This window comes from Pelmatolapia mariae, linkage group LG16_19 (assembly GCF_036321145.2).
Source record: "Pelmatolapia mariae isolate MD_Pm_ZW linkage group LG16_19, Pm_UMD_F_2, whole genome shotgun sequence".
Lineage (NCBI taxonomy): Eukaryota > Metazoa > Chordata > Actinopteri > Cichliformes > Cichlidae > Pelmatolapia > Pelmatolapia mariae.
In genome coordinates, this window is record NC_086241.1 from 66492286 (window position 1) to 66513830 (window position 21545).

Genomic DNA, 21545 nt, shown 5'->3' on the forward strand with positions numbered 1-21545 from the left:
TGGCCTTAGAGAATGTAAGCAGATTTTTAATTGTATTTTGTCACTTTAACAGCCTTCCTGCTGAGAAAGACTTCAGTCATGGCCTGACGCGCGACGGCAAAGTAAAAAAAGCCAAAGATAAACCATTAAAATACAATTTTTTAAAAAACAAAACAAACTATTATTATTCCACTAAATACCATAAAACTTACTGGGTTTATACTATTTAATTTGGAAATAGAGAAATTTGTCATTTTTTATTTAAAATAAGATTTCTCTTTTCTGTAGGACAAAGTTTGGATAATTAGTTTCAAGGCCTTTTTTGGAATTTTCTTCTAGTTGATCTATTCTGAAGGTTTAAGCTTGAAAATGTGTGCTGACTGGTTTCTTTGATTTTCTGCAACATTTCTTTACAATGTAGAAAACGAATATAATACTGAAATTGCACCTTTTTACCCAGACATTTGAGGGATTAAAGTTCTTTAGACTGACAGAAAGGAGAGAAGACTTAATGGCCAATGCCCCCCCCCGCCAAAAAAAAAAACCTACAAACCAAAACAACGAACAAGGACAAGCCAATGTGGGTGGGGCAGACAGTTACAAAGAGGGGAAGCTAAATGAATAACCGAAGAGAGATTCATTAGCAAAATAAAACAGGGGCGATAAGGACGCAGATAGGTAGACATGAGAAACATGAGAAAGTATCAGTTACTTAACTCAACAAATACTCAACAAGAACCAAGAACAAAGACACATTTGATTGAGTTATAGCAGCTGAAGCTTGGCCCCCCCACATGTTTAAAGGATTTTCCATCCCTTATCCTAAAAGAAACCTCGACTGAAACAAGCAGCTATCAAAGTAAACCAATACCAAAAGACCTATAACAATATATAACATTATTTGAAAGGATGGGTTAATGCAAATCATTGCAACTCTTTTTTTAGTCCAACAAAATGGATGAAGCTGAGTTAGAACTGGGTTTGAACAAGTCGTAAATTTGTATTATCAAAATAATTCCTCTGCACTTCACGGATTCCGGTTTTTTCCTGTATAATAAGTGCAGTTAAATTTTAATTATTATGTAATCCATCTGACCATTTACTGGCTGTTTATGTTGAGTATTGATGAAATGATATGGAGAATCACACTGATGTCTAGTCTATGTTTACTCACCACTCAGACATGTAATACAGCAATAACCTGCTGATGCTGTGGTGCATCCTTTATCCCTTTATCAATGATAATGCTGCAGATATAATGTAATCTTTCAGGTTTATGTGAATTTTCTAGAAACTCCAAACTGCCCCCCTCCCTTCACCTATCGCATCATGCTCTGCTATTTGCTGCAGCAAGCTTTTGTTTAAATGCAATATAATGAAATCATAACCATTGCAGAATTCATTTGTAAACTCTATCCTGCACATAATACACTGAATACATGCATCCTAATCTTTGCTCGGTATCAGGATCAAACTCCTCTATAAAGAATACTTAAATAATAGCTTTTACTGCATCTCAGAACTGTGTGTGCAGCTTTTTCTGCAGCACTCAGCCCTTCAAAACACAAATACCCTCAATGCGGCTTTTTCTCTGTGGGTTTATCGGTCGCCCTGAACGATTTGATTCTTTTCACCAACTGTATCAGTTACCCGCTGAATCGGTTTCTTTAAGCTTGTTTTTAACCGATACTGATTGTAGAAACACAAATATGACACGATTCATAAACAACGATTAAAGGAAGAATGAATATTACGGAGATTTAAAAAAGCAGAAGCCGGTAAAGGGAAGATAACTCGACATATTTCGTTCTTAAAAAGAGTCGTTAAGCCCGCGAGTCATTGAAAAGAATCCAATCGTCGCCAACATCACGTGAATGGAAATTTCCAGAAGCGGGTTTAAAGCCCCCTGCGGTCTCCTCCCGCCTTCATTAGAGTGACGACGGTGGAACAGTAAACTTCGAAGAAGACGCTTCGGTCGCTTTTTTTCTGAGCTGTTTGGCTACAAACCAACAAATTCGAGCATTTTGAGCTCCTCTGTCAGCTTTTCGTCTTTTTATATACTTTTGGGGGGCAACAATTTGCCACAGCGTTTGCCCTTTGTTTCGACGTTAACAGAAAGAAGATCTTGCAGTCGAACTGGTAAGACAAACAACGCCGTTGGCTTTATTTTATTTCCAAGTTAGAGTTACACGAAACGGTTTCAGATTTAAAAAAAAACAAAAAAGGTTGTGACTAATGCAAATTGAGTGATGTGGATAAATTATTATTTGGAATGTTGCTCAACGATAACCTTTAAAAGTTGTATTTTAACAATTGCTGGAGAAGCGTTAGCTCAGGGTTACGTCATCCTGGAACTTTCCAGTTCAAGCCGGTCCTACTTTGGCAAATCGTCCTACCCGTATTATAATTTGCCGGCGACTTCTGACTAATCCAACCCCTAACCAGAACCCTAACCATTACCATAAGAAATATTCACAATGGGTTGAAAAAATGATGTAAATTAGGGGTTTGTGTTACGCGCATGCCCAGCGTTTGCGCAGAAACAACGGGTAGGATGGTTTGTGAGGTAGGATAGATTCCCAGAACACCGGTTTAGCCGGTGAGGTTACACAACACTGCTTTACCGGGCTTTGCTCACTAGGGGCAGCACTGAGAGTGGTTATGCAACGGTTATTTTGTCTTTTAATAGACTTTAACCGCTGACACACGTTTCTAACACAGAATGTAACTTAAAACATTCCTTTTATAAGCTGTTTAATGTTCAGGGAGCAGTTTTTAGTTTTAGCTTGCCTTGAAATGTGATTACCAGTAGTCTGCAGTCAGACTTGCCAGTTATGCAGTCGCGCTTTGCTCTCTAGAGGCATCATTGAGAAAGTGGTGGTAATGCCACATTAAAAAGACTTCGTTCCTGTAAAGTATTTAAAATTACTGAGGCGTGCTGACCACTACTAAACCTGCGCAAATTTTCGTAACTTCCCTCAACCCAACACCTACTAGAATTACTGGCTTTTTTATTTTCTGGTGCAAGTCCCGAGATGTTAATCACCCCTGCTGAGATTTTCACAGGTCGTCAGCTCGTTTCTCCTCCAGCTTTTGTTGTGCCAACCACCCATTATCATTGAGGCCTGGCACATTTGCATTTGTTGACTCAGACTAGCTCAGATCCAAGGCAGGCCAAACCTCTGCGTTACAACCTTCACAAATGTCTGCCGTATCTATACAAAATATCCCACACATTGACTGACCTGAAAATATGAAAGACACACCTTCCTTGACTCTCGGCACAGATCTTCCATTGTGACTGTGTATGTGTAGGAGTGGCATTGCATTACTAAAGCACAGTGCTGTGCATAAAAGCAGACAGACCAGGTGGGAGAATCATTTCTTCTTCGCATTTGTTCTTCGCATTTCTGAGAACGCACATCAGGATGGCCTCCGTATCACTGCCACGCAGGAAGAACCTCTCCACGCAACAGGCTTTGGCCTTGCTTCAGGAAATGGACGAAGCAGACTCTGATGGAAGAGAGGTTTCATTTGTCCAGCAGGCCACTGATACCTCCTCAGAAGAATCTGAAAAGGAGACGGAACAAGAACCCAACATGCCTCCACGGAAGAGGCCCCGTGGTACTGGGAAGCCCAGCTAGAGTCTCGCAGCAAAAGACGGCACTGTGTGGGTAGAGGAGGGCATTGGAATGCCCAGTGCAGTAGCAAATCGCTCGTGCTTCACTGCGCAAGCTGGACCCACAGAGTCTGCTAAGGTTTGTCATTGCCATATTACATATGATTATTTATATAAACCCATTTAGAGTGAGGTTCATGTAAATTTACCATTCTCTATTTGTTTATCTTCCGACAGCGTAAGATTACAAGTGTGCTCCAAAGCTTCCTTTGCCTGTTAGACATGGGAATGCTGCAGACCATCAGCTAGTCTGGTCCATCAAGCCCGCAGAACAGAGCCGGACTGGAATTTGTCAGTTCATGAACTGATGGCATTCATTTCAATTCTGTTTGTAAAAGCAATCATGTGTCCCGTTGGTGCCATTGTGGATTGCTAGTCAGAAAGATTCCTGGTGCCAGTAATCAAAGAGACAATGCCCCGAGATAGATTCATTTCAATTATGCAACACCTTCGATTTGATGACAAGGACACGCGGGCAGAACGGGTGAAAACAGACAAATTTGCGGCGATCTCCGACATCTGGACACGCTTCAACGAGAACTGTGCTAAGAGTTTCACTCCAGGAGAACACATGACCATAGATGAACAGCTGTTCCCTACCTAGGTTCGTTGTCCATTCACACAGTATATCGCAACCAAGCCAGACAAATTTGGGATCAAGTTATGGCCACGGACTTGGACACCAAATATGTCTGCAGTGCATCTCCTTACTTGGGAAAGGACCCAAGTCGTCAGAAGGGAGAGAGGCTGGCAGAGAACGTGGTCATGAAACTGATGGAGCCGTTTTTGGATGATGGGAGAAATGTCACAACGGACAATTTCTTTACTTCACTGTCACTGTCACTGTCGCACAGACTGCTGCAGCGCAAAACGACGTTACTGGGCACGGTGTGTGAACTTCCTCAACTTGCGTGGATGTATTCCGTAAGAGCAGCAACACGCAGGTGGCCAGTAGTGGTTTTCTACAATACGCTGGACCTGGCAGCGGTGAATGCCTACATTTTGTACAAGGCATGTACAGGGTGGACAGGCAAAAGAAGATTGTTTCTGAGTCTTCTAGCTCAGGAACTTCGTTGCCGATTCATGCAGCACAAGGAAAAATTAGCACAGAGGCAGGCTGCTGAAGCTGCTGCAGCTGTTGTGCCAGGGACTGTGAAGACAAGGCAGTGGCAGGTGCAAGAGAGCTGCAACAGGAATCGCAGCAGGTTTACCTGTGCAACATGTCAGAAATTCACCTGTGCCAAATGCAGGGATGATGGACACTGGGTCTGCAAACACTGTAAAGTTTGAAACACTTTGAAATAAAACAGACTTGTGTACCCATATATTGTGAATGCGTGTCTTTTGTATCGATATGGTAGGAATTTCTGAAGGTTGTAACACAGAGGTTTGGCCTGCCTTGGATCTGAGTAAACAAATGCCAATGTTGCGCGCAGACACACGCACACGCAAGTGGAAAATCTGCATTGTCATTGCAGAAAAGTGGACAGTGCAAGACAAAAGCAGCAAAAATAAAAACTGTACAAAGAGTACAGTATAGAAAGTGCACTATACAAACAATCTGGAAACATAAATATGGACACGTGTATTGAAAAATATTAGTGTGTGTACTATGTATAACGAGACTTTATGCATATTATGTAAGGTGTGGCTATATAAATATATGTACAACTCTGTGTATATGTTTATGGACAGGCATGCAATGTAGTGACAAGGATTGACAAGAACTAATATTGCATATGAGAAATATTGCACATAGAAACTACCATGGTGTATTGTAGGCTGCAGGTAAGGAAGGAAAGTAGCTTTGCAGGTAAGGAAAGACCTGAATCTCTCAGGGTTGGGGGAGGGTGTGTTTGCACAACAAAAGCAGGAGAACAATGGAGCTGAAGGCGTGTGAAAATCTCAGCGGGGTGCTAGGAGGTGTTAGGTTCAGGGGAATGCGCAGGGCTAGTAAATCTAGTAGTAGGGACTTGCACCAGGGGGGAAAAAAGGCTCAGTAATTCTCGTGTTAAGTGTTCTTGTTGTTTTATGCAGGTTTTCTTTTCTCTTTCCAGCCTTTGGCAGAAGACCAGACAATGGCCAAGGGAACAGGCTCTCATTCCGAAATGGCCCGTGCTCGCCAGAGCGATGGCCTCAATGTGATCTTTGACCAGAAAAGCCCCACGTCATCCCGATCCTACTCCAGGTCACGCTCCATATCCCGCTCTGTGTCCAGGAGCAGCTATGACAGCAGCCGCTCCTCAGGCTCTTACAGAGGGCGTGACAGACGCAGACGCTATTACAGATCATCATCTTCTTCTTCATCGTCCTCATCTTCTTCCAGGAGCAGGTCCTCCTCTCGCTCCAGGTCACGCTCCTACCCCCGCTGCCACAGACGCTCCTCTCGCTGTCGATGTGACGATCACAGCAGACGCAGCAGAGGTCGTTCTCGTCGTTCCCCACCCCGCTGTTACAGGGCCCACTCTCACTCATTCAGCCGCTTGCCAGCCAGAAACTCTCATCGCAGACAGTACAGGTCTCCCTCCAGGTCCCGCTCAAAGTCCCGATCCAGGTCATCCTTCCGCCGGAGCAGGTCCAGGGGCCGCGTGAGCCAGTATCGATGCAGATTTTCACGATCCCCATCCAGGAGCCGATCCCGATCTGTTGGACGTTCTGTCAGCCTCAGTCTGCGTGGTAAGCTCTATAGTTGATGTCAGTAGAAATTGGCAGCAAGCAGTAATGATGCTCGTATTAAATGTCCTCATTTGGTTTATGTGGAGCAGATAAAAGGGAACTCCTCGAAGCTGCAAAGGCAAACGCCATGAAGATCCTAGGAGTGGAGAAACTGGAACTTCCTGAGAGTGTGAAACCAATCCTGTCAGAACCTGAGCGTGAGCCAGAGAAAAGGGTGAGACACGGCTCCGAAAAGACCGCAGCACAGGTGAGTGTCACAGGAAACATTACCTGTATGTGGAACCTGCCATTCACTGAAGGCGAAGATTTTAATACTCTAAAGACTTAGATGCATTTTCTTTCCATATAAAGATGAGGGATATGAAGAAGCTTAGAAATATCTCCTGTGCACAGCAGTGCTCTCCTTTAACTTTTAATCATACGGTAGATGTTAATGTAATGTTTTTAAATGATTCAGCACTCAGACATTATAGCTGTGCTTGTGGTCTGTGTTGTTGACTTTCCTGTCTTGTTTAACCTTTTGGACCTTGAGGGGAACACATGCTCTCTATTTATTCCTGTCTTCATAGATGACATGACAGTGGTCTCCTTCACTCATCGGCACCTGGGATTAAAGGGCTGTCATGTGACTTGGGTGATAACAAAATGTACTCCTTGTAATCTTCACAATCTGCATTTTCTCCACTAGAGGCCAAATAAATGCAAATGTAGATGTCACATCTCACATTTTAGATACTTGCTAATTGCACACATAGATGCAGCCAACTCAGATGTGTTATTACTGATTCACCTTCATGTAGAAAGGAAGTACAAATTTGATATTACAAATGTATTTATGCTTGCAGTTGAAATGGGTCGTTTATTTAGCAGAGCCCTCCAATCGCTGATGGAGCGCACGTGTGTGGACTGCATTATAGAGCTAAAAACAGATGAAGAACTCCTCTCCATATACCAAAGATAAGTTGGTACACATGGCGTGTGCTAAGGGGCTGGGAAACCTGCGTGACCACCATTCTGCAACTGTAGACAGAGAAGACTTATATAAAAAAAAAAAAAAAGGAAAAGGGGGGAAAAAAAGAAAAAATATAATTTGTTTTTAGATTCTGTTTCAAGGTCTTACCTTGAAGCTTGCATTAACTGTTTGGGGGTTGCATGAGAGCTGCAGTTTGTTGAAGATATACCTACCCTACGCAGTAGAAAGGCTTAACTGTGTTAGAAGCAGTTCATCTAATATCACCTTCACAAACTGTCAAAGCTCACTCTGCCTCCAGTTTGGGGCTTGTGAGTAACTACTTGTTGTTCTTGTTTTTTAACAGGGCACAGAGGAGGAGCCTGATGACGTCTCCAGCCCGAGGTCATCCCAGAAAGGAAAAATCACTTTCAGCATTAACGTAAGTGACCTAAACTAAAGTGCGTTTTCCCTGCTTCACTGCTCTGAATCACTCGCGATAACAAAATAATTTGTTTGTTTTCAGAACTCTCTTGCTAAGCCAACAGCGGCAGCTCCTCCTACAGCAAAGGTAACTCCCCGAGTGGACAGCGTGGAGAGCAGGAAGCCCTACGGCCAGTGGATCCCAGTCAGATCAGGCCAATCCTCGAGTGCACGCAAACATACCTAAACCCGCACTCACGGGGCAGAGCACATGGACACTGTACATGCTGTATATACTGTACATATGAGATGTTCACACGTCGGTGTTTTCTTTCAGATGTTAAAGATTTATGTGGGAAGAAGTGAAGAATCATTCAGGTGGGATTATTATCTTTTTTCCCCTTGTGTTTTTTGTGATGTTTATGGATTCAATAAAGTTATTTCACATACTACTTGTTTCTGTCTGTCCTTTCAAACTTGAAGGCGTACCAGTGCCAAAGAGACTTGTGTAATTACTTGTTTTTCCACTTAAAAATACCCCAAAGGTTTGGTTTGCAATATCAGAGGATGACTTTAGTTGTTGGAAATCAGCTGTCATTCCAAAATGGTCCTGTGGATGGAAAATGACCTGCAGTGTCTGAAATGGCCACATGGTGTCAACATTTCCACTGCCTACAAGATTGGTTACATAAAGGCCTGCCTCCAGAAGGTTCCTGACCTTAATTGTCAGATCTGATTTGTTCAGCTGATTCAAGCAGTGTTAACACAGATCAAAAAGTGCATCTCCAAAACCTTGAACATTAAAATAAAATCTATTAGGAGCGTTATTGGTAAGTCTCTACCTGTTGTAACATAGCATGATATGATACTTTTACATGTTCTGTTTTAGCCCAGGTTAACACCTCTAGTTATTATGCTGTACATCTACTTGACTGGGCCTGACTTGACTAGATTTGGCTTCAAATGGGTGAGACATTTTTGTAGTGTAGTTTTTCTTTTACACAGCAAAGGGTGATGGGGAATTATCACCCTGCGGGGTAGGCACCATGGACAGCCAACTTTGTGAATGCAAAAAGTTCAGCGCTAGTTCACCAACTTTCTTAAAGGGATGTCCTTGGTTTTTGGAGCTACATTTTAAATAGTGGGATTGGAGAATCTCAACAGTTCAGGATGTGCCTAATGTATTTCCAAGTATGTTTGCACATGTTTCAATAAATTGCTGCATGTATTTAATATTTTCCAGGCAAAATATAAAGAAACTGGATGTCTTAGGAGCTTTGCACGGTATTGTCTATCATTTAAACTGAATCAGATGATCATCAACCATAAACACATGAACCTTGTACACAAAGTCGACAGCTTCTTGGCAAACTTTAGAAATAGCAGTGCGATACTGGTAAATCTGAGCTGATACTCAGATATTCAAAGGTGGAATCACAGCTTTGAGCGCCTTACTGCCAGACTGAACGTCTCTGGCTGTAAGCTGACTTGTAATTGTGATTAATGACTCTGTGTGCAGTATCTCCCATCAAACGCATAACAAAGCAAAGGCACAGCAGGGAGAAAGTACTGACACACAAAGCAAGCTTTGAGCTCGTTTTAACAGGAAAAGGTGAGAAGACAGGTTTATCCTGACATTCCTGTGTGACTCAATGATTCCCCCCACCTTTATGAGCAGACACTGGCATCAGTTGTGCCTTAGCTTTAAATCAGTATTGCTTTATAGGGAACACCAACTGTCGGTTGGCTGTGAATGAATCAAAAGTGTCAGACACAACTGTGAATTTATGCAACGTTTCTACAGCCAGTGTCCTTAGGCTAATCAGATAAGACTTCATAAACCTGAACACTAACAGCTCCAGATCAGAGTCAGATATCAAAAGGAAAATCTGAAGACTTCCCTTGCTTCTCATCAGCAAAACATAAACATGCATCGTGTTTAAGAAGATCTCATAAATTTACTCTAAGGATCTGACTCATCCAATTAAAATAAAATTCAAATAAGGACACATTTCATTTTCATTCAACCCTTCTGACTCTGTCCTGTCGCTGCTTATCCAGCAGAGGGCGCAGTGACCCTACATTCAGGCATGGGAAACTGTTTGCATGTCTGCTCTGCAGTCACAAGGCTTTGTGTTCACATATCTGCTCTGGGGAAGTTGGTGGCAAGATGCAGTTGATAAAACGGATAAATTGAATTACCCAACTGTTGCTCCGCGTCCCGTTCTCTTCGTGCACCTACGCTGAAACCCTGTTGGCTGACATTCTGTGCTAAACATGCCCCCAAGGAGATTCAATGGTGAGTTAACGGTTCATTCTCACGCTCAAAATCTCTCTCGTCATGAGACCACACACAGAAGCAGCCACAGGAACAAAAAAAAAGCACAACAAGTGTGCAAGATAATGAGATAATTGGAAGTGGTTTATTAAAAAATAAGAGTTCAGAGACAGACTTTTCATACTGTACAAGGAAAACAAGAAATATTACATATGTCAGCTCAAAAACCTGGCAACGCTGCGTTTTCGCTCATAAATACAGAGACTTTTAGCAAGAAGGAAAAAATAAAAAGCGAAGCTCTAAAGTGACCTGACGCTCTACACCGCTGTGCCCCTCTCCAGGTTTTGCTTGATCTCTGCTGTGTATTTGCCATAGAAACGCTCCGCCTTCTTGTTGAACTTGGCGTTCCTCTCGTTGATGTAGTCGATGTCGGCGTCGTCGTTGTAGGCCCTGCGTCGGCTGTACTTGGACCGCTTCTCAATCCTGACACAAAGCAAAAATAAAAGCAGCTTAGAGACATTTTCATAAACCGGCGTGGCCTCCAACTGTGGCAGATCCAATAACAATAACTGGCTGCAGGCAATAATTTGGAAGCATGCATTTTTAAATTTGGCAAGCCGAGTGGCGATGGAAAACCTAGCGCACGTACTCGGAGGAAAATACTGTCAATTTGTGAGCTCCTACTCCTCATCCACCGTGTCTTCAAAGCATTGTTGTGCGTCATACCCTGGCAACCGAATCCTTGTCTAATGCCCTGCAGTTGCATCTCCAACACAGTCCTTCGACTGTCTTAAATATAGAAGAGCTCGGGGGAAGACCGGGGTAACAAAAAGGTCAAAGATTTCTGGAGGAAAGAGAAAACCTTCAGCTGAGTGACATTAAAAGTGAGCGAGGCAGAAGGTACTGTTAGACCTCTTTGTCTCGCCACCTTAAAGTAGCCTCCAGTGTGGTTATCATAAAGCTTTGCAAAAGCATCACACCATCTGTCTGACATTTAGCCGTGCACACAGGCTGTTCAGGTTTGACAGTGCCCCGACTATGACCCGGTTCCACCATCACGTGACGGAGTCGGTCACTTACAGACCGGCCAACACTCATTTAATCTGCGAGATCTCCGAACTTTATTCAACACAGTTCTGTCTGAAAGTTCTGAACTGAAAGCATCTGCAAGGCTCTGCAGGTCTGCCGGAGAATTTCGAGGGAGGAGACATCCAGTCACTGATTGCAACCCCCCCCAAAAAAACAACGTTATATTTGAACATTTGAAATACATAAAAGCATCATAGCTCATGGATGTCACCACATGTGATGTTATGATTATCATATCAAGAACCAGCGGTCACTTATGAGACAAGCAATGGCTCGGTCACATTAACAACAGGATGGCAACTTTGTTGCTCTTATGAAACAGTGGTGGTTTTGTTGTCACCGCACTGATTTTTTTCACATTCGGAGACTGACTACAAGCAGCCGCAGCAAGAAACAGGTCACCCAGAGGCCGAAGACGTTGCATGCTTGTCAGTGTGAGGCAACCCATCTACAAACAATCGCAGTTGGACTTGGACTGACTAAGCAAAGGTTTGCACAGTCATTTCACCAGCGGGTGCAACTTGTTTTTGATGGATCTCAAGTGATTGAAACTACATCACGATTTCTTGAGGCATTTTCGAAGTTCTGTTTCAAATCTCTGAGGTTCTGGAAGTTTGATGTGACTTTCTGTGTCTGAAGACAAGCAACAAATTTCACATTTTTTAAAGTCAATTTCTGTATTATCACAAACAGACTGCATGTAATTGCCAACCTGAAAACAAACAAACTTTGTCTTATTGCCATAAATGTTGCTTTGAACACGACACCTGGTCCCAGTCTTCTGAAGCAACTATTTTGCAGTATCTTGATTGTGCCCCGGTCTCCAACCACTGTTTTCCTCGGTGTGACTGCAGCACAACGGAGCTTTCATAGGCAGTTAGCATGAGCCCGCTGCTTGTCACCAACTTGATCGTATTAAAACCAACTTATTGCTCAAACTTTGTTGTCAAATTGCACAACCAATCACCTCCTCTTCTTGGCATAACAAGACGTGGCCCTGCCAGCTTAGTTACGGTTATGTTCAGTTTAGCAGGTTGAACTTCCCAGTATTTGGAAACTCAGTTTAAACCTTGGTCAGAAGGTGGACACAACGTGAAGGTAAAACATGAGACTAGAACAATGAAGAAAGTCCTGACTGGGATAACAGTGGATTGATCCAGAAGTGAAGAAATCAATGTCCACACGCCTTTAAATGGATCTACTCTGCCAAGCATGATCCCTGGCAGATAATGAACTGCCTCCTGTCCTCGTTTGGACCAGAATTTATGGTCCGGGGTTGAATTCTTCCACTCACAGAGATTGCCTCCCATTGCCTTTGCTTATCTTCACACTGCGTTTGTGGTGTGCCAGCGCTAGGAAGCAGGGATTTAACTGACACGAACCCACGGTCATCCTGAGACACGTGACAAAACAAACATTTTGGGCAGCTTTGATGGTGCAAACCAATCATAATAACCAAGCTTTAACCAAATCAGTGCTTCGCTTTTCTTCCACACTGCCACGGGTGGATAAAATTCTGTTTTACGTCAAATGCTTGATTTTGTGTAACCACAGAGCATCAGTGGGTACAGAGGTTTATCTTAGCGGTCTGCCCAGTGAATCAGGCTGGTGTAGATATAAAATTTAGTGATGGTCAGAAGTGGATAGGGCACTGCTTTCGTGAAAAGTGTGACTTACTGTTTCTCAACATCCTCCACCATGCGGTCAATGCCATCCTTTGTGGGAACATGGGTGCCGTAGATCAGGCTATTGGACGTGGGGTGGAAGTCCTCACCGCTGTGGAGCACCAGCAAAACAATTAGAAATGCATAACCACAGATAATCGGCACTTTAACATTCCTAAATCCACTTTTCTATCCCATCATTGTGATTATGCTCGTCCTAATGAGGGAAGATGATGTCGCTTTGGGGCCAGTCGCGATGGTGCATCCTTCATGGTTCTACATGTGGCGGCTTTTACAGGCCGGAAAACACCTCCAGGGCAGTGAATTCCTCTCTGACCTTAGTGCGCATTCTCCACATTAAAAAAAAAATCTTTAAATTATTTCTGGAGTGTGCAGCTACGTTAACATATCACCCAGGGCAAATCGGGGATATGCGAATTAATATACAGAAAATTCTTTGCACACACATGATGGTGGGGGGTTATAGATCAATATCAACAAGCTTCATTTTCACAATTCATTTTACTTGACTGGAAATTTCACAGTTCTGGTCACAGCAAAGACCTCCTCATGCATCATTTTTATTACACTGTTAGTGGGAATTCATAAAAACTAACTCCCAAGGACATTTCTTCATATTTTGAGTGGTCTGTGTAACCGGATTAATAAAGACTCCAGAAATACTAGTCAGTTAAATGTAATATTTATTTTAATCAACGTACAAAATCTAACTTGCAACATACGTTAGTTAATAATAATTGGATTAGTTAATAATAATTGGATAAACTCATTAAGAAGGCCAGCTCTGTTCTGGGATGCACCCTGGACCCAGTGCAGGTGGTGGGAGACAGAAGGACTCTGGCCAAAATAACATCTCTGATGGACAGAGTCTCCCACCCCATGCATGTAAATGTTGCTGAACTGCAGAGCTCCTTCAGTGACAGACTGCTGCATCCTCGATGCATGAAGGAGCGTTTCCGCAGGTCCTTCCTCCCTGCAGCTGTCAGACTGTACAATCAAAACTGCTCCCAACAAACACAGATGTTTACATCAGTGCTGTAACTTGCACTATTTTATCAACCGATTCATACTATAACCAGGGTTTGCCTCTTAACTTCATTTAATTTTATTGTATTTAATAACAGTACAGTACTCTGTTTTTGGTAACCACTGTCCTTCATGTAAATATATAAAAATTGTTTATGTTTCTGTTCTGTGTCTTGTGTACTGTTTGTATATGTGTCTTTCTTGCTGCTGTTATACCCAAATTTCCCCATTTGGGACAATTAAAGGATTCTTCTTCTTCTAGTTTTGGCTCCAAGATGCAGTGATGCCCTTAATGGGGGTTTTACTACAAAGATGCGCAGGTAGTAAACCACTGTAAAACACTGGGCCTCGTTTTTGTCGCTCCAATTGCCTGTTTGCTCCCTGTCACATGGTGCTGTGCAAAAAAAACCCCATCAATGTCAGCTGCCATTTTGGTGTTGCTTCGGCCAGTTTGCACAATTTTTGGTGGGAGACTGATGTGGTGGTATTGTCCGAGCGACAGCAACTATCGCTATACTGCAGCGACGATGAATGCTACCCAGTGGAGGGTGTACTGGGACTCTTACGTCTGCAACAGACGGAAGAAAGGAACGCAAATGTCCCCAGTTCTGTGATTTTGAGTGTTTGCAAACAAGTTGGTGCCTTCCAGACAAACTAAAGAAGCTTTCAGTACTGTGCTGTGTGCCTCTATATCTATATGTTCATATTTCCCCTGCCAGCAGCCACTCACCACCTGGCTGGAGAATACAGGTTGCTTGGGGTTCCTGAGGTCTGACGGAGGCCCAACTCACCTTTCCTCCTTTTGCTTCTCGTAATTTCCCATGTCTGGCCTGATCTGCTTGGTAAGCCTCTGGTACTGCCGGAACTGGGCCTCTGCATAACCTGTAGTCCATCGTGTGTGCGTTTGTGTGTGAGAGGAGGAAAGGGGAAAAAAAAGGAAAAAGAGTTATAATTAGTGGAACAAACAGCAAGCAGGCACGAGGCTCAGCAATCACAATCTGCGGCTTGTTAAGGAGGGCTGGAGAGGCATCTCTCCTCCTCACCCCCCCCCCCCCCCCTTTTTTTTTTTTTTTTGTTGAAGCCCCTCTGCTGATTATTTTCTCCCCAGAGGTTTTAATTCAGGGGAGGTTTTGATGCCACACATGGCAGCCATATTTAGGAGACACAGCAAATGTTTTTTTCCAGCAGATTAAAGCAGGAGCAGTCTGACACGGTAAGGCCAGGATCTGTGTTCACAAAGCTTCCTGATGCTAAAGGTTGCTCCTAGTCACAAAGATCCTGGTAAAGATAAAAGCTGTTCACAAAGGCATTCATCTTCTATTCCAACTCTTCCAATAGGAGCTACACTAAACCTTGCCATCACTGAAAAAGTACAGATGGTGTGATGAAAGGTAACGGCTACCGAACAGTCAGAAAAATCCAACCAGCACCAAAATGGACAGAAAGAATGGTACAAATAGCAAAAACGAGCATTTCCATAAGAAGCTGGCTCCCTACATTTTGCTGTAATGTAGGCTCAAAGCATCTTTCATTCATCTATGTCACTCAAATTTTTTGTGATAAAGAAATTGGAAACTAAACAGAAGACGAGAATCACGGTGCACCACTTTCTCAAGAGTAAATTATGTTAAGTAAATATCTAGTAAACGATTGGACAGAGGCTCTTTGGCGTGACAAGAGGGTTGCCCACGGCTAAAATAAAGCCGTTTGATCTGATCACCTTATAACATCTGCAAAAGGATTCCACAGCCAATACAATCATTAGACGTGGTCTATTTTTACACCGTATTAAACATTGTTCAGCAATCATGCTGGACGTTAAAGAGGATGAGAATCATGCAATCAGATTAGAATTCTTTTAGGATTCAAGCTAAATAAGGCAGCGCTGTTAGGCTGAGTTTCAAACTTGATTCACAAGGCATTTTTTTGGTAGGCTGTTGACAGCGAGAGCTGGGTTATTTGAGGCATCTGGCTCTTCCAATGAACACAGGTCAGCTGCAGAGTTTCTGTGTATGCTGACAAAAAGTAAATAGAAGGGTATGTTCAAGAATAGTCTCCTTAGAAAGACCTCAGAGAGGTCTTACGTTAGCCTAGAAAGTACCAACAAGAGGAATTTCAGCTTATAAGTGATTTAGGAGAATTTTTTATAGCAACTCTGAGCAAAGAAGGGACTAAAAATGTTACATCCATTAGGAGGTGGAGCTAACATTGTTGCTAAATATGACATATTTAAATAAGTAAATAGTGGAAAAAAATATCTTAGTCTTGGACATAATGAAGAATCACTCGCTGATAGTTCGATAGATATTTGCTTATATACATTAACTCAAATTTCCAGGAGAAAATCATTCAGCTTTTACCAGCACACTGAAGTTCACTGTCTGTAAAAGCTTTTTTAAGTCTAAGACGTGAAAATTAAATGCACCGCGAGTGCTGTGCAATGGTTTATGATCACTCTGCTGGTTAAATCTGGGCAGACCTGTTACATTTTTCCTGCTGCCAAATATTTTACTGTCACTTTAACATTACCGTGTAGGCGAATATGAGCGAATCTTTAATGGGATCGACCACAGATTTTTTAATCGCTGTTCACTATTTCCTCTTTGTTTTTTTGTTTTTTTAAGTGCCAGCGATGACACTAATACACATGCAGGGTCATGTTGTGGCTAGTTTCTACAGCTATGCAACCACTGCTATTATGGTGGCATGTTTAACCAATTAGTCTAATAACCACACTATAAAATGTTAGACTGCACAAGTAGATGATAAAGTCATCTGTCACTCATCCTTCTCCGACTCCACTTTCTAACACATTTTTTGCCATTAATAAATAGAAGAATAGAGTCATTAGAAAATAATCTGCATCTGTCTTTAGTGGAACAACCGACCTGCAAATCCTGTGTCAGGATTCTTTTTCTTCTTTTTCCTCTCCCACCTCTCTGCATCGTCAGCAGTGATGTCCAGCAGTTTCACTCTGTTATAGTCCTCCCCACGAGCAGCACAGTCCTGAATCAGAAAGCGATACTTAATAATCAGCTCGAACTGGGAAAATTCAGTTGCACCACCGCAAAACTTTTAGATATTTTGATTCTAGTAAATCCAGCATAAAACTGCCACATTATTTTTGGGTAATGAGATAACACGTTATGTTGTGCTACATAGAAGAGAAACAGAATTTTCTGACAATGCCTGGAGGTGATTCACTTTAGACTTTGGGGCAACTGCACTAGTGATGATATGAGATTGACAAGGATGCAGTTAATACAGCTGTCGTGGATACCTAAAAATCACTTTATTAAGAGTCCTGGTGGAGATTTTGCATGTTCTTCGGTATGGTGGTATTTAATTAGCCTGAAATTAGGACCGGTATATCAGTACATCCAGTGTACCAACCCAGGACTACTGAAAAACTGAAATACCTTTTTCTTTTCATCTTCAGCAAGCTCCCACTCCAGTCGGGCTTTCTTAGCCTCCCAGTTTGAGGGCAGCTTCAACCTCTTGTCTTCCTCCACGACCTCCTGGTGATTGAGCTTACGTGCTTCATTCTGCAGTGACAAATAACACAAATGACAGGTTTGAGGAAAAGCTGCATGAAAGAAAAAAGGGAAAAAACAAAAATACAATACACCTGTAAACCTCTATACCTCATTTCATGGGTCACACCTGGCCCAATTTAATCAAAATGGGTCAGAAAAGTAAGAGTAACACACAGTACTTATCTTTAGAAGACGTTTACAGAGACATCTTCTGTTATAGTACATTAACATATCTACTGTTGGAAACCTACAATTATTCAATAACAGTGTGTTTTGAACTTGTCGTGAAGTCCTACAATTTCCCAAAAAAGCTCTACCTTGAGTTGCTGTGAACACACCTTTAGAAGCTAAACTTTCAGCAAATAAGCTTTTAAATTTTTTTTTTTTTAAAGCTTATTTTGTGGCAAAATTTCAAAGCAGTATTTAGACTTGGCAGGTGATTCTATATATGCGGCCTTTATGCCCTGATTACTCTCCAAGTGCACTGGGGGGTGTTATAATGGCTGCATGGTACAGAGAATTGCTACTGATACCAGCAGCCCAAGTTTAAGAACATTATTTCCTTACTAGAAGAAAAAGTTCTTCTCTTGTAAACAATAACCAATGAACAGCCTTAGATTTTCTTTTAAAAAACAAATATTCAACAACAGATCTCACTTTATCCACATTAATCACACCATCACGACACTAGGAGCAGCAGTGCGTTTCATTGAAAAACTGGGTTAGTTAATGACCTTACTGCAACTGCCAGTGGGCCGGTGCCACACCAAAAAGTGATTGCTGATGTCTCTATCTGTGATATATTTGCTTATATTAACAAATAGACTGCAGTGAGCAGGATGTATTAGTGAGTTTTATATAAAATAAAGAAATTACCTGCTTTGCAAACATCTTTATGACTGTGTTATTGTCACTACCCTGTATGATTAATCAAGTCCTTTTTTGCCCAATCTTTATAGAGCTGTTGTGCTTGTGAGCTTCTGCTTTGTGACAGGAATGTTTTTTCGGGCTCAAGATGATTCGATATCATTCGTGAGAGATATGTTTGAGATATACTGGTCATATTCAAGCTTTGTTTTTCACATGCCACTGGTTTGCACACTACAGGGATCGATTCCGGCCTTTGGGACCCCAATTTGCTGACCATGCGGTTAAACATGAGGTTTCTGTGATTTTACGATACATTTGACTGAAGCTTTGAAGTTAAACAGCTCACCCGTTTGAAATGCAGCTCTCGAAATTTTCGCAGTCTCGCTTCTCTCTTCTGGGACGCGACGCTTTCAGTCGGCTCCTCTTCAGCAGTTGCAGCAGACTCCTGCTAACAAAGACAGTTAGCATTACAAGTAAAAAGTTTTAATTCAAACTGTTCAATGAAGAAGAGACGCCTGAGAACAACTGGCAGTCAGAAAGCTAACGCTTATTAGCCAAGACGCTAAATTCCCGTTAGCCTCGTACACAAAACACGACATTTTAACCAACAAACACGACGAAGAAACACAACATCTGTCAGCAAAACGACACATCGCACTCTAAGGAGTTACATCCATCCACCGTATCCACTATCCATTAAAAATAAACCTCAATAAAATACCAATAACAAGGAAAAAACGCTAACCTCGCTACAAGACGCCATTATTGTGGTATTGATGCGGAAGAAAACAGGAAGTTTAGCACTAGCGCCGGATATTACGTACAAGAAGAAAGTAACGCAATTACAACAACAAAACGTAAATAAAGCAAAGATAACCGATTAATTGCTGAATAACATCAGTTCATATAACGGCAGAAATCAAATATGATATAATCTTAGCTCCACTTTCAGATCATGAACTTATTTTATTGAAATAAACAACCTTACAACTAAATTTTAATGGACGAGTCACTAAATATAATAAAAAAAAAGTTATAGTGATTCATACAATTTGGGTGATGAAAAACATGAACACCCATATCACTGATAAGTGCCGTGGAAGCTCAGTTTAATTATTTAGCTCACAGTAATTCAGTACTTTTGCACCGGTCATGGAAACCAGCATGCAGGTCACACTTTGGGAAGTACAACTCCTGTCTCTTTGAAATCAAAAAGAGGTGATTTATAGGTTGTGCAGCTAGTTTGAAAGCATGACCCTACTGAAAGCTGCAAAGCAAATTGAAATGTGTTGAAGATATTATGAGCTCGCAGTCAGCTGTCCTAGTGTGAGTGAGTTCATAGATCCACTTCTGGTCCCTTCTTTTTATATGATATAGTAAATATCTTAGAATGTCTTTAGAAACAAGTTCAACCCTCTGATGAAATCAGTTGAATACAGTTTTAGTTTGTGACTCCACAGACACCCATCTGTTTTAGGGAGAGCTTTAATTGCAAAAGCAGGAGAGTTTTTGCAGACTGTTGCATACAACACCAGTTTTTTATTTATTTGGAAAAACAAAAACCATAGTATTAGGAAAGCTGTCTTAATGAATAAGCCCGATAAAGGTGGAATCGTTGCCTTTGATTTTGCAAGTCTTCATCACTTCACTTTTAAAATCCAATGGTTTCAAAATCTCATTAAAATCGGACCTTAAAATCTTGGGAGTTTCCCATCAATGGATCCAAAATGTTAATACGATGATCTCTGAGTCATTTAGTCATCCCTTTCGCCTTGTGACATGGAGTGGCAACATTCTGGAAAGTGCACAGCCTGTCACCAAATTGCTCCTGGATCATTGGAAGAAAGTGATGCTTGTGGATGTTTTTAGTGGTCAGACCTTAAAAAGCCGAAGCCCACAAACTGAACAACATGGCCCTTCAATAAGAGATGAATGGCTCAATCATGCAGCATGCCACAGAGGTCAACTTGGTAAGTACAGCCTCTTTGCATACACTTGATTTATTTAATGAAATTAATTGTTCTTCACTCAGTCACAGAAATATGTAAAAAATAATCTAAACGTAAACTGATATTAATTGTATGAAACAAAATTTCAAGCTCGATCTTTTCTCAAACATTGTCGTGATAGCAAACATCTCATTTCATTTTATGATAAAAGATTTAAAGTAATTTGAAGAATGTTTTGTTAAAATGTAGTTTTGATCTCTTCCTGTGTTTGAGGATGTTTTTTGTTATCTACGTATCCTCTGAATGCTATTCAGCTATCCTGCCTACAAATGTAAGATTGTTTCATGAGGTTATTAGACATGAATCATTAACAAACCTGTTCTGTAACTACAAGAACTCATGATTATTTATTGTGACACTGCATCAGTTGTGTGCATGTTTGGTCTTTTTATGGTGGCACCATGGCAAAAGTAATTGGTAGACACAATTTATTGTACAATAAAGTCTTTGTGTATAATTTTAAACCAGGGCATTTTACTTACTTTTGAAGTTTAAATTCATTGAAAAATACTGCTACACAAATGGAAACTGGCATGACACACACAGAGAGCAATTATGAATATAGCTGGAGGTTATAAAACGAGAGGCTTGAAAGGTCAAGCATAAAGTCATCAGTGTACCACACAGAGAGTCTGTTTAGACTCTCCTAAACTCAATTGTTATGGTTGTTTTTGCCACATAGAAATATATTACCAATGCATTTTATTTTTACCCACAAAAACACAAGTATCAATCAAGGCCTTGGAACATGGGATGCCTAAATATGATCCTATGATCTGATCGGGAGATGAAAGTAAACACTTTCAAGACCCATTTGATCATGTTTGATTTGCCAAAATGGATGTGCTCCCTGTTTGATTGCATTATACTAATAGAGCTCTTTTGGAGGATGTAATTAAGTGGAGTTTATACTCTTAGATTAAAGCATCCTCTAGATCACAGGCAATGTTAATGGAGTGATGCATTTTCACTGGAAACCAGATGGGAGCACATCACAACAGAGCAAAACATCATTGGCTGCAGTAATGGGCAGGGCTCTACTACTGTCATGCAAAGGAGAAAATATCTTCCTAATGAATGACTCTCAAATGAGTAAGAGAGAGCAACGGGTAAAAAACAAGAATGGGACAAAACAGCATTTTCTCTGCATCTGATTCAGACTCAAAATGGCAGCGTGCAGAACAGTTGCAAAACAACAGGAAAGGGGAATTTAAGGCTGGTGTGTATGACTGTTAAGTATCCAGACAAGCGTGAGAGTTTACAATATGTCAGTTGTGGGTGTGCTATTTTTCTCCAATAGCTGTTAATCTCTTTGTCATCCACGCATGATTCAGTGTTCTCAAGTA

General features: G+C 41.5%; 2 protein-coding genes across 7 annotated transcripts; one reads left to right on the plus strand and one right to left on the minus strand.

Annotated features, from left to right (window-relative positions):
• The first annotated feature begins 1885 nt into the window (after positions 1 to 1885).
• rsrp1 (arginine/serine-rich protein 1) lies at positions 1886 to 8155 on the plus strand. Of its 5 annotated transcripts, none has more exons than XM_063497832.1 (5): positions 1888 to 2118; positions 5696 to 6334; positions 6424 to 6581; positions 7651 to 7725; positions 7810 to 8155. In XM_063497832.1, exons 2-5 carry the CDS (start codon positions 5737 to 5739, stop codon positions 7951 to 7953), a joined length of 975 nt encoding a protein of 324 aa, XP_063353902.1. In that variant the 5' UTR covers positions 1888 to 2118; positions 5696 to 5736; the 3' UTR covers positions 7954 to 8155. The 5 variants fall into 5 exon arrangements, 2 of the variants coding, with proteins under 2 accessions (XP_063353902.1, XP_063353901.1); XM_063497831.1 differs by having other exon boundaries at positions 5716 to 6334; XR_010096494.1 differs by lacking the exon at positions 7810 to 8155 and having other exon boundaries at positions 1886 to 2118; positions 5716 to 6334; positions 6424 to 6981; positions 7651 to 7712.
• Positions 8156 to 10113: 1958 nt separating this feature from the next.
• syf2 (SYF2 pre-mRNA-splicing factor) lies at positions 10114 to 18999 on the minus strand. 2 transcript variants are annotated; one of them, XM_063498063.1, is made up of 7 exons: positions 18936 to 18999; positions 18537 to 18638; positions 17204 to 17329; positions 16673 to 16790; positions 14576 to 14666; positions 12751 to 12849; positions 10114 to 10467 (listed from the first exon to the last, which is right to left on the minus strand). In XM_063498063.1, exons 1-7 carry the CDS (start codon positions 18951 to 18953, stop codon positions 10302 to 10304), a joined length of 720 nt encoding a protein of 239 aa, XP_063354133.1. In that variant the 5' UTR covers positions 18954 to 18999; the 3' UTR covers positions 10114 to 10301. The 2 variants fall into 2 exon arrangements, with proteins under 2 accessions (XP_063354133.1, XP_063354134.1); XM_063498064.1 differs by having other exon boundaries at positions 18537 to 18635; positions 18936 to 18987.
• Between the last annotated feature and the right edge of the window lie 2546 nt (positions 19000 to 21545).

Coding starts and splice junctions, on each gene's coding strand:
- rsrp1 (XM_063497832.1), top strand. CDS start 5,737: ATGGCCAAGGGAACAGGCTCTCATTCCGAAATGGCCCGTGCTCGCCAG. Junction 6,335..6,423: donor TGTCAGCCTCAGTCTGCGTG/GTAAGCTCTATA, acceptor TATGTGGAGCAG/ATAAAAGGGAACTCCTCGAA. Junction 7,726..7,809: donor AAATCACTTTCAGCATTAAC/GTAAGTGACCTA, acceptor GTTTGTTTTCAG/AACTCTCTTGCTAAGCCAAC.
- syf2 (XM_063498063.1), bottom strand. Junction 16,791..17,203: donor CTGAAGATGAAAAGAAAAAG/GTATTTCAGTTT, acceptor TTTCTGATTCAG/GACTGTGCTGCTCGTGGGGA. Junction 10,468..12,750: donor GTGGAGGATGTTGAGAAACA/GTAAGTCACACT, acceptor GCTTTGTGTCAG/GATTGAGAAGCGGTCCAAGT.